Source organism: Mirounga leonina, unplaced genomic scaffold (genome assembly GCF_011800145.1).
Source record: "Mirounga leonina isolate KUSES-001 unplaced genomic scaffold, KU_Mleo_1.0 Mir_101609, whole genome shotgun sequence".
NCBI lineage: Eukaryota > Metazoa > Chordata > Mammalia > Carnivora > Phocidae > Mirounga > Mirounga leonina.
The window spans coordinates 6,337,958-6,349,665 of NW_023270164.1; the positions used below are offsets into that span (position 1 = coordinate 6,337,958).

The 11,708-nt window shown below is 38.7% G+C and overlaps 1 protein-coding gene across 4 annotated transcripts in view; it reads left to right on the forward strand.

Annotated features, from left to right (window-relative positions):
* USP9X (ubiquitin specific peptidase 9 X-linked) overlaps positions 1-11,708 on the forward strand; it is a 166,957-nt gene that overhangs the window by 131,212 nt on the left and 24,037 nt on the right. For all 4 annotated transcript variants that reach the window (XM_035003152.1, XM_035003143.1, XM_035003166.1 and 1 more), the window contains exons 30-32: positions 865-1,087; positions 4,000-4,220; positions 7,103-7,293. In XM_035003152.1, the coding sequence (XP_034859043.1) occupies positions 865-1,087; positions 4,000-4,220; positions 7,103-7,293 (635 nt within the window). The remainder of the gene's footprint in view (positions 1-864; positions 1,088-3,999; positions 4,221-7,102; positions 7,294-11,708) is intronic.

Consider the following 11,708-nt stretch of genomic DNA (forward strand, 5'->3'; position numbering starts at 1 on the left):
ATTTCTTTAATGACTTTTCTTCACATGTGTGATAACTCAAGGAAGCAAAAAGTATCATTTTAGTACATGTTATTTTTATTCATAATTAGTTTTGGTATACATATGATTAAAGGAGTAAACATGGGGCACCTGGGTGGCTCAGTCAGCTAAGTGTCTGCCTTAGGCTCAGGTCATGATCTCAGGGTCCTGCTCAGCGGGGAACCTGCTTCTCCTTCTTCTGCCCCTTCTCCCCTCCTCCCCGCTTGCGCCTGCACATGCTCTCTCTCTCTCTGCTCTCTCTAAAATAAAATCGTCTAAAAAAATAAAGGAATAAACTTACTTAAAATGTTAAGTGCTGGGCGCCTGGGTGGCTCAGTTGGTTAAATGACTGCCTTCAGCTCAGGTCATGATCCTGGAGTCCCGGGATCGAGTCCCACATCGGGCTCCCTGCTCAGCGGGGGGTCTGCTTCCCCCTCTGCCCTCTTCCCTCTTCCCTCTCGTGCTCTCTGTCTCTCATTCTCTCTCTCTCAAATAAATAAATAAAATCTTTAAAAAAAAAAAATGTTAAGTGCTATAGTCAAACTTGCTCTTGATAATCAGAGAAATTTGGTATATTTGTTACAATAAATAGTGTTTTGAAGTGGAATCTTTTTATTAGAAAATCAAGTTTTCTCAGATGTAATGATATCTTTAATTGTGACAAGTAATTTAACATTATTTCCTTCTAAGAGACATTTCTTTCCTTAAAAAAAGATAAATGTATACAACACACACATAGACACAACTTTGTGTGTCATACGTATAAACATTACAGAAATAAAACTATATAACATATAACATACATATGTAATTGCTAATATGTAATCCTTTTTTCATCTCTTGTAGGAATTAATTGATGATTTCATCTTCCCTGCATCCAATGTTTACCTGCAATATATGAGAAACGGAGAGCTGCCTGCTGAACAGGCAATTCCAGTCTGTAGCTCCCCAGCTACCATTAACGCTGGTTTTGAGTTACTTGTAGCATTAGCTGTTGGCTGTGTGAGGAATCTCAAACAGATAGTAGATTCTTTGACTGAAATGTATTATATTGGCACAGCAATAACTAGTAAGTATACTAAAATACAGTGTTGTGATGACAGTTAATTCTCTAATTTCAAATTCTATTTTCTAAAAATTTTTTTTTAGTAAACATCTTCAACTCATGTTTTTCTTTCAGCACCTACCTTAACATTTGTAGGAAATGGATGTGTAATTTAACACCATTACAAGCAAAGAGCCTTGATGTAGAAAATTTTTCAAGTGTTTGTTAAATGTCTTCCTGTAAGGGGTTTGAGTATTTAGCAAATTAATTTCATCTCAGTCAAACCTGGAATAAAACCCAAACTATGGAATAATAAGTAGTCAAAAGAAATGCCAGAGTTCTAATTTAAAACTCGAGTTGCATGCCTTGGAAAACCTTTCAGGCTCTTATTCAGAAGCTCTTTAATACTATTTTCATATGAGCTCAAAGAAAATCTGGTTTTTAAAGATTAGAATGTGAGAAGATAACATTCTAATGCATTTTATGTCCTCAGTTAATGCTCACATGAAGCCCTTGAGGTAGACTGTAGACCAGATCATACAGATCTGGAACTGAAGCTCCAAAAGGATGGGGGCAATATTAAATGACTGGAAAAGCAGAAATAAGAAATCAAATAATTTAAGAGAAAACCAGTGTTTATCTACAAAGCTTAAGGATGTAATTGTTAAAGTAAATATTTAAAAACGTGAAATTATTTTTTAGTATGTTGTATTTCAAAATATAAGGACTTTTTTTTTTTTTAAAGATTTTATTTATTTATTTGAGAGAGAGAATGAGAGAGAGCGAGTACATGAGAGGGGGGAGGGTCAGAGGGAGAAGCAGACTCCCCGCCGAGCAGGGAGCCCGATGCGGGACTCGATCCTGGGACTCCAGGATCATGACCTGAGCCGAAGGCAGTCGCTTAACCAACTGAGCCACCCAGGCGCCCTATAAGGACATTTTTAATAACATTTTAGGAGATTCTGATTAAACTGCTTTTAAAAGGTTAGACCGTTAGCTATTTATTTACCAAATCTAAATGTAGTAAGGTGGGGGTTTTGTTTCATTTTAACTTAAAGAAGAGTGTTTTGTTTGTTCAGGGTTCTTTGTTTTTTTAACAAATCCACACGTTTATTCATTTACTTTTTTTTTTTTTTTTAAGATTTTATTTATTTATTTGACACAGAGAGAGGGAACATAAGCAAGGGGAGAGGGAGAAGCAGGCTTCCCACTGAGCAGGGAGCCCAGTGCGAGTCTCGATCCCAGGACTCTGGGATCATGACCTGAGCTGAGGCAGATGCTTAACCAACTGAGCCTCCCAGGCACCCCTATTCATTTACTTTTCAATAAGCTTACACCCTCAAGGGGTACGATATCACACAGATACTGTGTCCAGTGGCCTTAGCAGGAAGCTTGCTTTGGAATTTGGCATGAACCATGCCACTGCTTCCATGGGCATGGGTAACCTTTCCCCAGATTCATCCAGTTTTGTTCAGTTTGCCACCAGGAGTCACTGTGTTGTCCTTTGCTTTGTACGTGGGAGCACATCTCTTGCCCAGATAGAATTGTTTCGTCTCAGGCGATCATCACCTTCAATTTTAAGATGAGTTGTGTTCTCACTCTGGTTTTGGAGGACCCCACTACTAGCCAGCAAAAAGTGGCGTTGGACCACAGCCCTCCAGATATATTTGCTGTTTCAGAAAGGCTGCTTGTTTCTTAAGGTAGTACACTTGCGTGGTAAAAATTTGAACTACCAAAGAAGCTACATACTAAAAAGTACGTTTCCTGCCCATTTTAGTCCCAGCTCCCATTGGATAGCTGTAACCATTATCGTCAGTTTGTGTCTGTCCTTTGAGCATTACTGTATGGAAAATCCACATACAAAATCTTTTTTGTTTTTGTTTTTAACCATGGATTGGCATATTGTATACACAGTGTCTTCACTTTGTTTTCCCCTTAATATATCTGCAGTTGTTCTCTATTGATAAACACATACATATTTGCCTAATTCCATTTATTGGCTTATATACTTTTCAATTTAGTATACTATATTTAGCCAGTCCTTTATACACTGTTTCCAGGTTTATACTAAGTAGAGGGAGACATACGGTGATTTACAATTCTTACAACTTTCAAATCCACTATTTCATTAGCCCCTCAAAATAACATTGCAGTTATAGGCAAAACAACTGTTACTCTTATTACATTTATTACAAAGGAAACAGAAGCTTACCTGAAGGTGAAAGAGTTGGTAAACAACAGAACCTGGATATGAACCCAGGTGGTCCTAGGATGCTTTAAAACCAAACAAGCTATATAATACTTGGTGTATTTATATTAACATTATATGTCAGAATGACATATAATGACATATAACATTATATGTCAGAATGAATCTGAAAACACTTCAAAAAAAACATACAAAAGTAGAAAAAAATTATGACTAAACAGTAAAACTAAAAGTAAAATGAGCACATAGAGCCTGACTGGCTCAGTGGGTTAAGCGTCTGCCTTCAGCTCAGGTCATGATCCCAGAATTCTGGGATCGAGCGCCCCGCGTCGGGCTCCCTGCTCAGTGGGGAGCCTGCTTCTCCCTCTCCCTCTGTCATTCTCCCCCCCACCCCGCTTGTGCTCGCTCTCTAATAAAATCTTTAAAAATTAAAAAAGTGAGCACATAGAAATTAGCATTATACCATCTCAGGAGATTGCTTCTGACATTTCTGTAGAAGTAACACCAGGTAAGACATGGGTTTTCAAATGGTGGGGTAAGAATCCCTATAGTGGTGCAAGTTGCTGCATCCCTTCAGTTCATTGAGGGGGAAACACACTCCGTGTACTGCTTCAGCTGGCTGGAAAATTAGTGGAATTGTTGGTAATGTTAATTTATCCGCTTAATAGAGCTAAGAGTGGACAAAATGGTTGTGTTTGTGCTACAAGAATCTTTTCCCTTCTCTCAGCTTGTGAAGCACTTACAGAGTGGGAATATCTGCCACCTGTTGGACCCCGCCCACCTAAAGGATTTGTGGGGCTGAAAAATGCTGGTGCTACTTGTTACATGAATTCTGTGATTCAGCAACTCTACATGATTCCCTCCATCAGGAATGGTATTCTTGCAATTGAAGGCACAGGTAGTGATGTAGATGATGATATGTCTGGGGATGAGAAGCAGGACAATGAGGTAAATTTTTTTTAGCATTTCCATTTGAAATTCTGCTACCAGATACTATCATTCTTTCTTACAGAATGTTGTACTTTCATTGGACTTGTTGATGTATATTTGAAAATAAAGCTAGAGTCTCCCAGCATGGACTGCTATGTCTTGCCATAACCTAGTACTCACTAGCTACCAGACTTTATACTATAGTTAATTTTCATGGTGGTTTATATGTTTTTAAAGCAGCAGTTCACATACTCAATTTTTTTGTGTGAAGTGTTTAATATAATTTGGAGTTTGCATAATAATAAGGATCTTCCATTTTTATAACAGTTTATATTTTCACTTTTCTGATATTTTTAAATATATCTCCATTAATTTATGCTAAGTTGTATACTATGCCAGTTTCATTATCTCTGTTTACTTTTAGGTTACTTTTACATTTACCCCAGATCATAGCTCTTCTTGCTTAAGCAACAAACTTCTCTCTACTTCAGATATCACGTAGTCTTGTGACAAAATTTAGGCTCCCTGCCAAGTATCTACTGCACAATAAAGCTATGGGAGAGTTTGGTTGTAGTGGTGGATCAGATTTGACAACTATGGCACAGCTCTTTAAAGAAGAGAATATTACAGGACTTAGTTGTGGTCATGTTTATATCCATCCTGTATTTCTTTGTTTTTATCTTTTCCTGTTCATGTTGTTGGTGAGAACTGCAGGGAGAAGCCAGAATGTGTTCTAATTGTAAATATCTTCAGTGGTTCTTTCCTCCTTCCTCCTCTTCAGTCACTACAGCTATTTGCTCTCATGTAGTTTAATACTTACAGGGCTTCTGAAACATATACTTGTCCCAGTTCTTTCCCAGATCTACTGAACCGCATCATCCCAGGGGTTAGGGTCCAAGCATTGTTTAATTTTTTTAAAAGCTTCGTAGTGGGGATACTTTACACCTATACCCAGTTAAGAACCACTGCTCTGAGTGGAAATTGAAACTGAAATTCTAGTTCTGTAGCCCATCGCATCTCTGGGATGTTGAGGGTAAGCACAGGGAGAGATAGCTAATTACACTGGCAAGAAGTAAACAAGGCAGACAAAATATGATACAATTTCAAATAAGATGTCCCATGTTTGCTCTCAATGGTACCTTCTGCTCTGTGTTGTCTCAGCATGCCACTGCACTTGTGGGGTTTTTTTTGGTTCTTTGCCTTCTGTCTGTGTTCTTGTTTCCATCCCTGGACAGAGAGTTTCTCATGGACAGGGACTGGATATTCTGTTTCTATATCAAAGGTCCCTGGTACCACAATTCTCTTTCCATCTCTATGAATTTAACTATTCTAGGTACCTCATGTAAGTGGAATCATACCATTTTTGTCTTTTTGTGACTGGCTTATTTCACTCAACATAATGTTCTCAAGGTTTAGCCATGTTGTAGCATGTGTCCAAATTTTCTTCCTTTTTAAGGCTGAATAATATTCCACTGTGTGGACAGACCACATTTTGTTTATCCATTCGTTGGTGGACACTGGGTTGCTCCCACCTTTTGGCGATTGTAAATAGTACTCTCATGAACATGGGTATACAAATCTCTCTTCAAGACCTTTCTTTCACCACTTCTGGGCATATATCCAGAAATGGAATTGCTGGATCGTGTGGTAATTCTGATTTTAATTTTTTAAGGAACTGGTCCACAGTGGCTGCACCATTTTACATTTCTACCGACAGTGCACAAGGGTTCCAGTTTTCATTTTCATGAGGTCCAGTATGTCTCATTTTTCTTTCGTTAGCTGTTCCTTTGCTGTCCTAGCCAATAAATTACCACCTAATCAAATGTTGTGACATTTTTACCCTATGTTTTCTTTTAAGAATTTCTTAATTTCGGGGTGCCTGGGTGGCTCAGTTGGTTAAGCGACTGCCTTCGGCTCAGGTCATGATCCTGGAGTCCCGGGATCGAGTCCCGCATCGGGCTCCCTGCTCGGCAGGGAGTCTGCTTCTCCCTCTGACCCTCCCCCGTCTCATGTGCTCTCTCTCTCTCATTCTGTCTCAAATAAATAAATAAAATCTTTAACAAAAAAAAAAAAAGAATTTCTTAATTTCAGCTCTTGCTTTCAGGTCTGTATTGAGTTAATTTTTGTATATGGTGTTAGAGAGGAATCCAACTTAATTCTTTTGCATAAAGATACCTAGTTTTTCCAGCGTCATTTTTTGAGGAGTACTACTCTTAATATGCATATTTCATTCACAGTTCTGAGCACCTCATAATCCTCCCCACAGCCACACATCCCCATGAGGAAACCGAAGCTTAGAAACGTGAAGTAGGGACACCTGGGTGTCTCAGTCGGCTCTGAGGTAGTTTAATACTTAATCGATTCTGAAACCTTAAAAAGGTTAAGCATCTGCCTTCAGTTCAGGTCGTGGTCCCAAGGTCCTTGGATTGAGTCCCGCATCGGGCTCCTTGCTCAGCGAGGAGCCTGCTTCTTCCCCTGCTTGTGCCTCATTCTCTCTCTCTCTCTCTCTCTCTCTCTCAATCAATCAATCTTTTAAAAAAAGAAAGAAAAGAAGCGTGAAGTAGCTGACCTGCTCAGAGTTAGCCAGCTTCTCAGTGGCAGCGCCTACACTCGGGTCCAGTTCGGTCTATGTTAAACACCACACTCTACTCTGCTACGTTGCCTTTATTATCTACCTTTCCAATATACAGTCAGGGTTATTCCTTTATGACACCTCTTCTGTGAGATGGCGGAGATAAACAGTTATATTGTAAATTAAAATTTATAAATTGGAAGTTAAATGCTTTGGAAATAAGAAATAGAAGTACAAATGATCATTTGTTGACTAACTGGTGCTTGTCTCAACATACTTTACTGTACTTTAAAGTTGGATTAATGTATTAATATTTTTTCTTTTCTAGAGCAATGTTGATCCCAGAGATGATGTATTTGGATATCCTCAACAATTTGAAGATAAACCAGCATTAAGTAAAACAGAAGATAGGAAAGAGTATAATATTGGTGTTCTAAGGCACCTTCAAGTCATCTTTGGTCATTTAGCTGCTTCTCGACTACAATACTATGTGCCCAGAGGATTTTGGAAACAGTTCAGGTAAACTGTAGACAGTAATAGGGATACTGCTTAAACCTTTTTGAACATCTCCGTACACTAACATCAACTTGTAAAATACATGTTTGAAGGTATCTTTATGTTTAATATTTAAGCAGTAGTACAGTTGACCCTGAAGAACATTTGAATTACATGGGTCCACTTATACACGGAATTTTTTTCCCCCTGATGAATACAGTAAAGTACTTTAAATGTATTTTTCTTTTCCCTGTGGTTTCTTAATAACATTTCCTTTTCCCCAGCTTACTTTATTGTGAGAATACAGTATATAATACATAAAACATATAAAATATGTGTTAATCGCTTGTTTATGTTATAAGTAAGACTTCCAGTCAACAGTAAGCTCTTAGTAGTTAAGTTTTGGGGAGTCAAAAGTTATAGGCAGGTTTTCTAGCACAGGGGTTAGCTATAATAAACTTTACTTCTTAGTGATTTTCTCTTACTGTCTTCAAAGTCAGGTAGAAAGTGTCATAGTTTGGAGAGGCAGCATACTTCAGTCTCTTAAGATGTTAATAATTTTTTATTTTGAGGGCACCTGGGTGGCTCAGTCAGTTAAGCATCTGCCTTTAGTTCAGGTCACGATCCCAGGGTCCTGGGATCCAGCCCTGCATCGGGCTCCCTGCTCCACGGGGAGTCTACTTCTCCCTCTCCTGTTCCCCCTGCTTGTGTTCTCTCACTCTCTGTCTGTCAAATAAGTAAATAAAATCTTTTTTAAAAACTAATTTTTATTTTGAAAACCTCTCACATTCAGAAAAGTAGGGAGAACCATGTGAGCCCTTACGTATTCATCCCTCTGCCTCAGCAGTTGTTGACTCATGCCCAATCTTGTTTAAACTACATTCCCATCTACTTTCCAGGTTGTTTGAATCAAATCTCACACGTTTTCATCTATAAATAATTGCAGTATGTATCTCTGATGGCTTTTTTTAAACATAACCATGATACTATTACCGTATCTTTTAAAAATCCTTAATATCCTTATCAGTGTTCAGATTTTCTTTTTTTTTTTTTTAAGATTTTATTTATTTATTTGAGAGAGAGGATGAGAGGAGAGAGCACATGAGGGGGGGGGAGGGTCAGAGGGAGAAGCAGACTCCCTGCCGAGCAGGGAGCCCGATGCGGGACTCGATCCCGGGACTCCAGGATCATGACCTGAGCCGAAGGCAGTCGCTTAACCACTGAGCCACCCAGGCGCCCAGTGTTCAGATTTTCTCACAATTGTTTTTTACTATGTGTTTTTTTGAAATCGGGATCCAGATGAAGTCCATACACCTCAAATGTTGCTATGACTCTCCTCTATTCTCATCATTTTCACCCTTGCAGTTTGTTGGGGAAAAGTAGGTAGTTTACCCTGTAAAGTTCTCCACCATCTGGATTTTATTGATAGGATCCCTGTGGTATTTTTGTATTTTCTTTTTTCCTCAGTCCACTGTATTTCCTATAAATAAGGAGTGAGATTTAGAGACTTGATGAGATCAAGGTGTTTTTCTCTCTTTTTTTTTTTTGAAATGGTAGGCAAAGCTACTTTATAGACGGTAATATTTACATCTGTAAGGAGAGGTATGTAATGTCTGTAGCCCATGATCACAGCCATTGATAATCATTGACAAGAGTATTTCATCAGGGTTACAGAATGGTAGTAGTCTCATTTTATCATTCTTGTATTTACTAGCAAGAATAGATCTACCTGCAACGACAACTTTGCTATCCTGATGTACAATTTTCTAGGAAAGATGGGATAAATACCTTTTTTTTAAATTAAAATTCTCAGTTATATCTTGACCTTTTTTTTAATTTTACTTTTTTAAATCATTGCCTATTATGTGTCATGCACTGTACTAAAATACCACAGTACAACCACTTAATTCTTTTTACTGTTGATGAGAAAGGCTCTAATCCTTCATAGCAGTGGGTTTTTAAATAATACTCGGAATCTCTTCAAGGTCTCTCCCAGTCAGCTGAGAGCAGGGGAAGCAGAGGGTCACCTGACACTGCCACCCTGCAGCCTAGCTTCCCGGCTTCTATGGAGCAGCTTCCCTTTTCCCTAGGGATGCTATGCTGTTCAGATTTCTTTTGAAACCACCACTTCATAATGGCTTTCCTGTGAACTCAACCACTTAAAGTCCTTTGATTCCCCACCTAGGTCCCCTGCTTTAATCCATACTACTGGCTTGCATACACCACCCTCCTTCCCAGCTCTGCTTTTACTCTTTCTGTCCCATCACCTGGCACACCCCTCACCCTCCTCTCTGACTGGTCCAGTTCTTTCTTTGCCCAGTTTGTCCCATCTCTGTCATAAGGCTTTTAGCATTTCTGTTCTTCCTCTTCCAAATTACTCGCACACTTTTTGTGTTTCTAGCTTAAAATTTGTCATTCAGTTATAGTTTTCTCTCTTACAATACATTTGCATTTTTTATTTCTAAATGACTTCCTATGCTAGTGGAGCTTCCAGTTTATCTAGACTAGCACTTCTGGGTGATTTTCACTTTAGACACATAATATACTCCTAATACATGTGGGTTAGTTAACCACATTCCCTACCCCATGCCCAATTTTTTATTTTGAAAAATTTGAAACCAACAGAAAAGGTGACGAATTAGTATAGTGGTCACCTTTTTATATTACATTCTAAACAGATGTAACAGTTGTTAACATTTTGCCAGGCTTGCTTATATGTATACCATTGGCCCTTGAACAATGTGGGGTTAGGGGCATTGATTCCCCTTACACTTGAAAATCCCCACATACAACTTTTGATGCCCTTGAAACTGAACAGCCTACTATTCTTGACTGGAAGCCTTACCAATAACATAAACAGTCAATTAACATTTTGTATGTTATGTGTATTATATGTATAGATTACATGTAAGAATACATTTTACAATCAGATAAACTGGAGAAAAGAAAATGTTATAAAAATCATAAGGAAGAGAAAATACACTTACGGTACTGTACTGTATGGTGGAAAAATCCATGTGTAAGTCGATTCATAGTTCAAACCTGTGTTGTTCAAGTGTCGGCTGTGCTTGGGTTTTGATTCTTCTAAACCAGTTGATAGTTGTAAACATGATACTTTACCCCCACACACCTACATGTGCTTCAGTATGTATCCACTAAGAATAAAGACACTTTCCTACTTACATATAATACCATTATCACACGCGATGAAATTTAATGTTGATTTAAAATGCCTAAAAGGGGTGCCTGGGTGGCTTAGTCGTTGAGCGTCTGCCTTCAGCTCAGGTCGTGATCCCAGGGTCCTGGGATCGAGCCCCACGTCGGGCTCCCTGCTCGGCGGGGAGCCTGCTTCTCCCTCTCCCGCTCCCCCTGCTTGTGTTCCCTCTCTCACTGGTCTCTCTGTCAAATAAATAAATAAAATCTTTTAAAAAAATAAATTAATAAATAAAATGCCTACTAATGGGGGTGCCTGGCTCAGTCAGTAGAGCATGCGACTCTTGATTTCAGGGTCGTGAATTTAAGCCCCCACATTGGGTGTAGAGATTACTTAAAAAAGAAAAGGAATGGAAAATAAATTGTCTACCTTTAAATATTTTTTAAAAATAATAATGCCTAATACTCATCAGTGTATATTCTGATTTCCCCCAAAATATTCTTTGTAAGTTTTTTTTTTTTTAGTCTCAGACTGGTATCCTGAAAGGAATCAAAGAGTTTGGTTGTTACCTCTTTAGTTTTCTTTAAAATAATCTCCCTAACTTGTCATGACTTGTATGGCACTGAAATTTTTTAAGAGCCTACATTGGTTATCTCACAGAACATCTCTCATTTTGATTTGTGTGGTTATTTCCTCATGATTAGATTCAGGTTAAATGTTTTTGGCAAGAAAACCACAGTAGGTGGTGTTAACGTGCTTCTCATTGCATTGCATTGGGAGATACATGGTACCAGTTTGTTTGATTATTGGTAATATTAACTTGTGTCTTAACAGATCTGTTCATCTTTTCCCTTTTGTAATTAATGGTTGACTACATGTTTGAAAGTACGGGGAATCGACCATAATCTGAAAATTAATAGAATGGATTGGTGTCAGTTCCAATAATGAAACAAGTTGGTTTTAACAAATAAGGACATGTTTTATTTTAAACTCACTGTATCAAATTTAAGTCTAAAATATAATTGGGGGGCACCTGGATGGCTCAGTCGGTTAAGCATCTGACTCTTAGGATCTCAGCTCGGGTCTTGATCTCGGTTGTGAGTTCAAGCCCCACGTTGGTGTCCATGGAGCCTACTTTAAAAAAAAAAAAAACAGGGCACCTGGGTGGCTCAGTTGGTAAAGCGACTGCCTTCGGCTCGGGTCATGATCTGGAGTCCCAGGATTGAGTCCCGCATCGGGCTCCCTGCTCAGCAGGGAGTCTGCTTCTCCCTCTGACCCTCCCCCC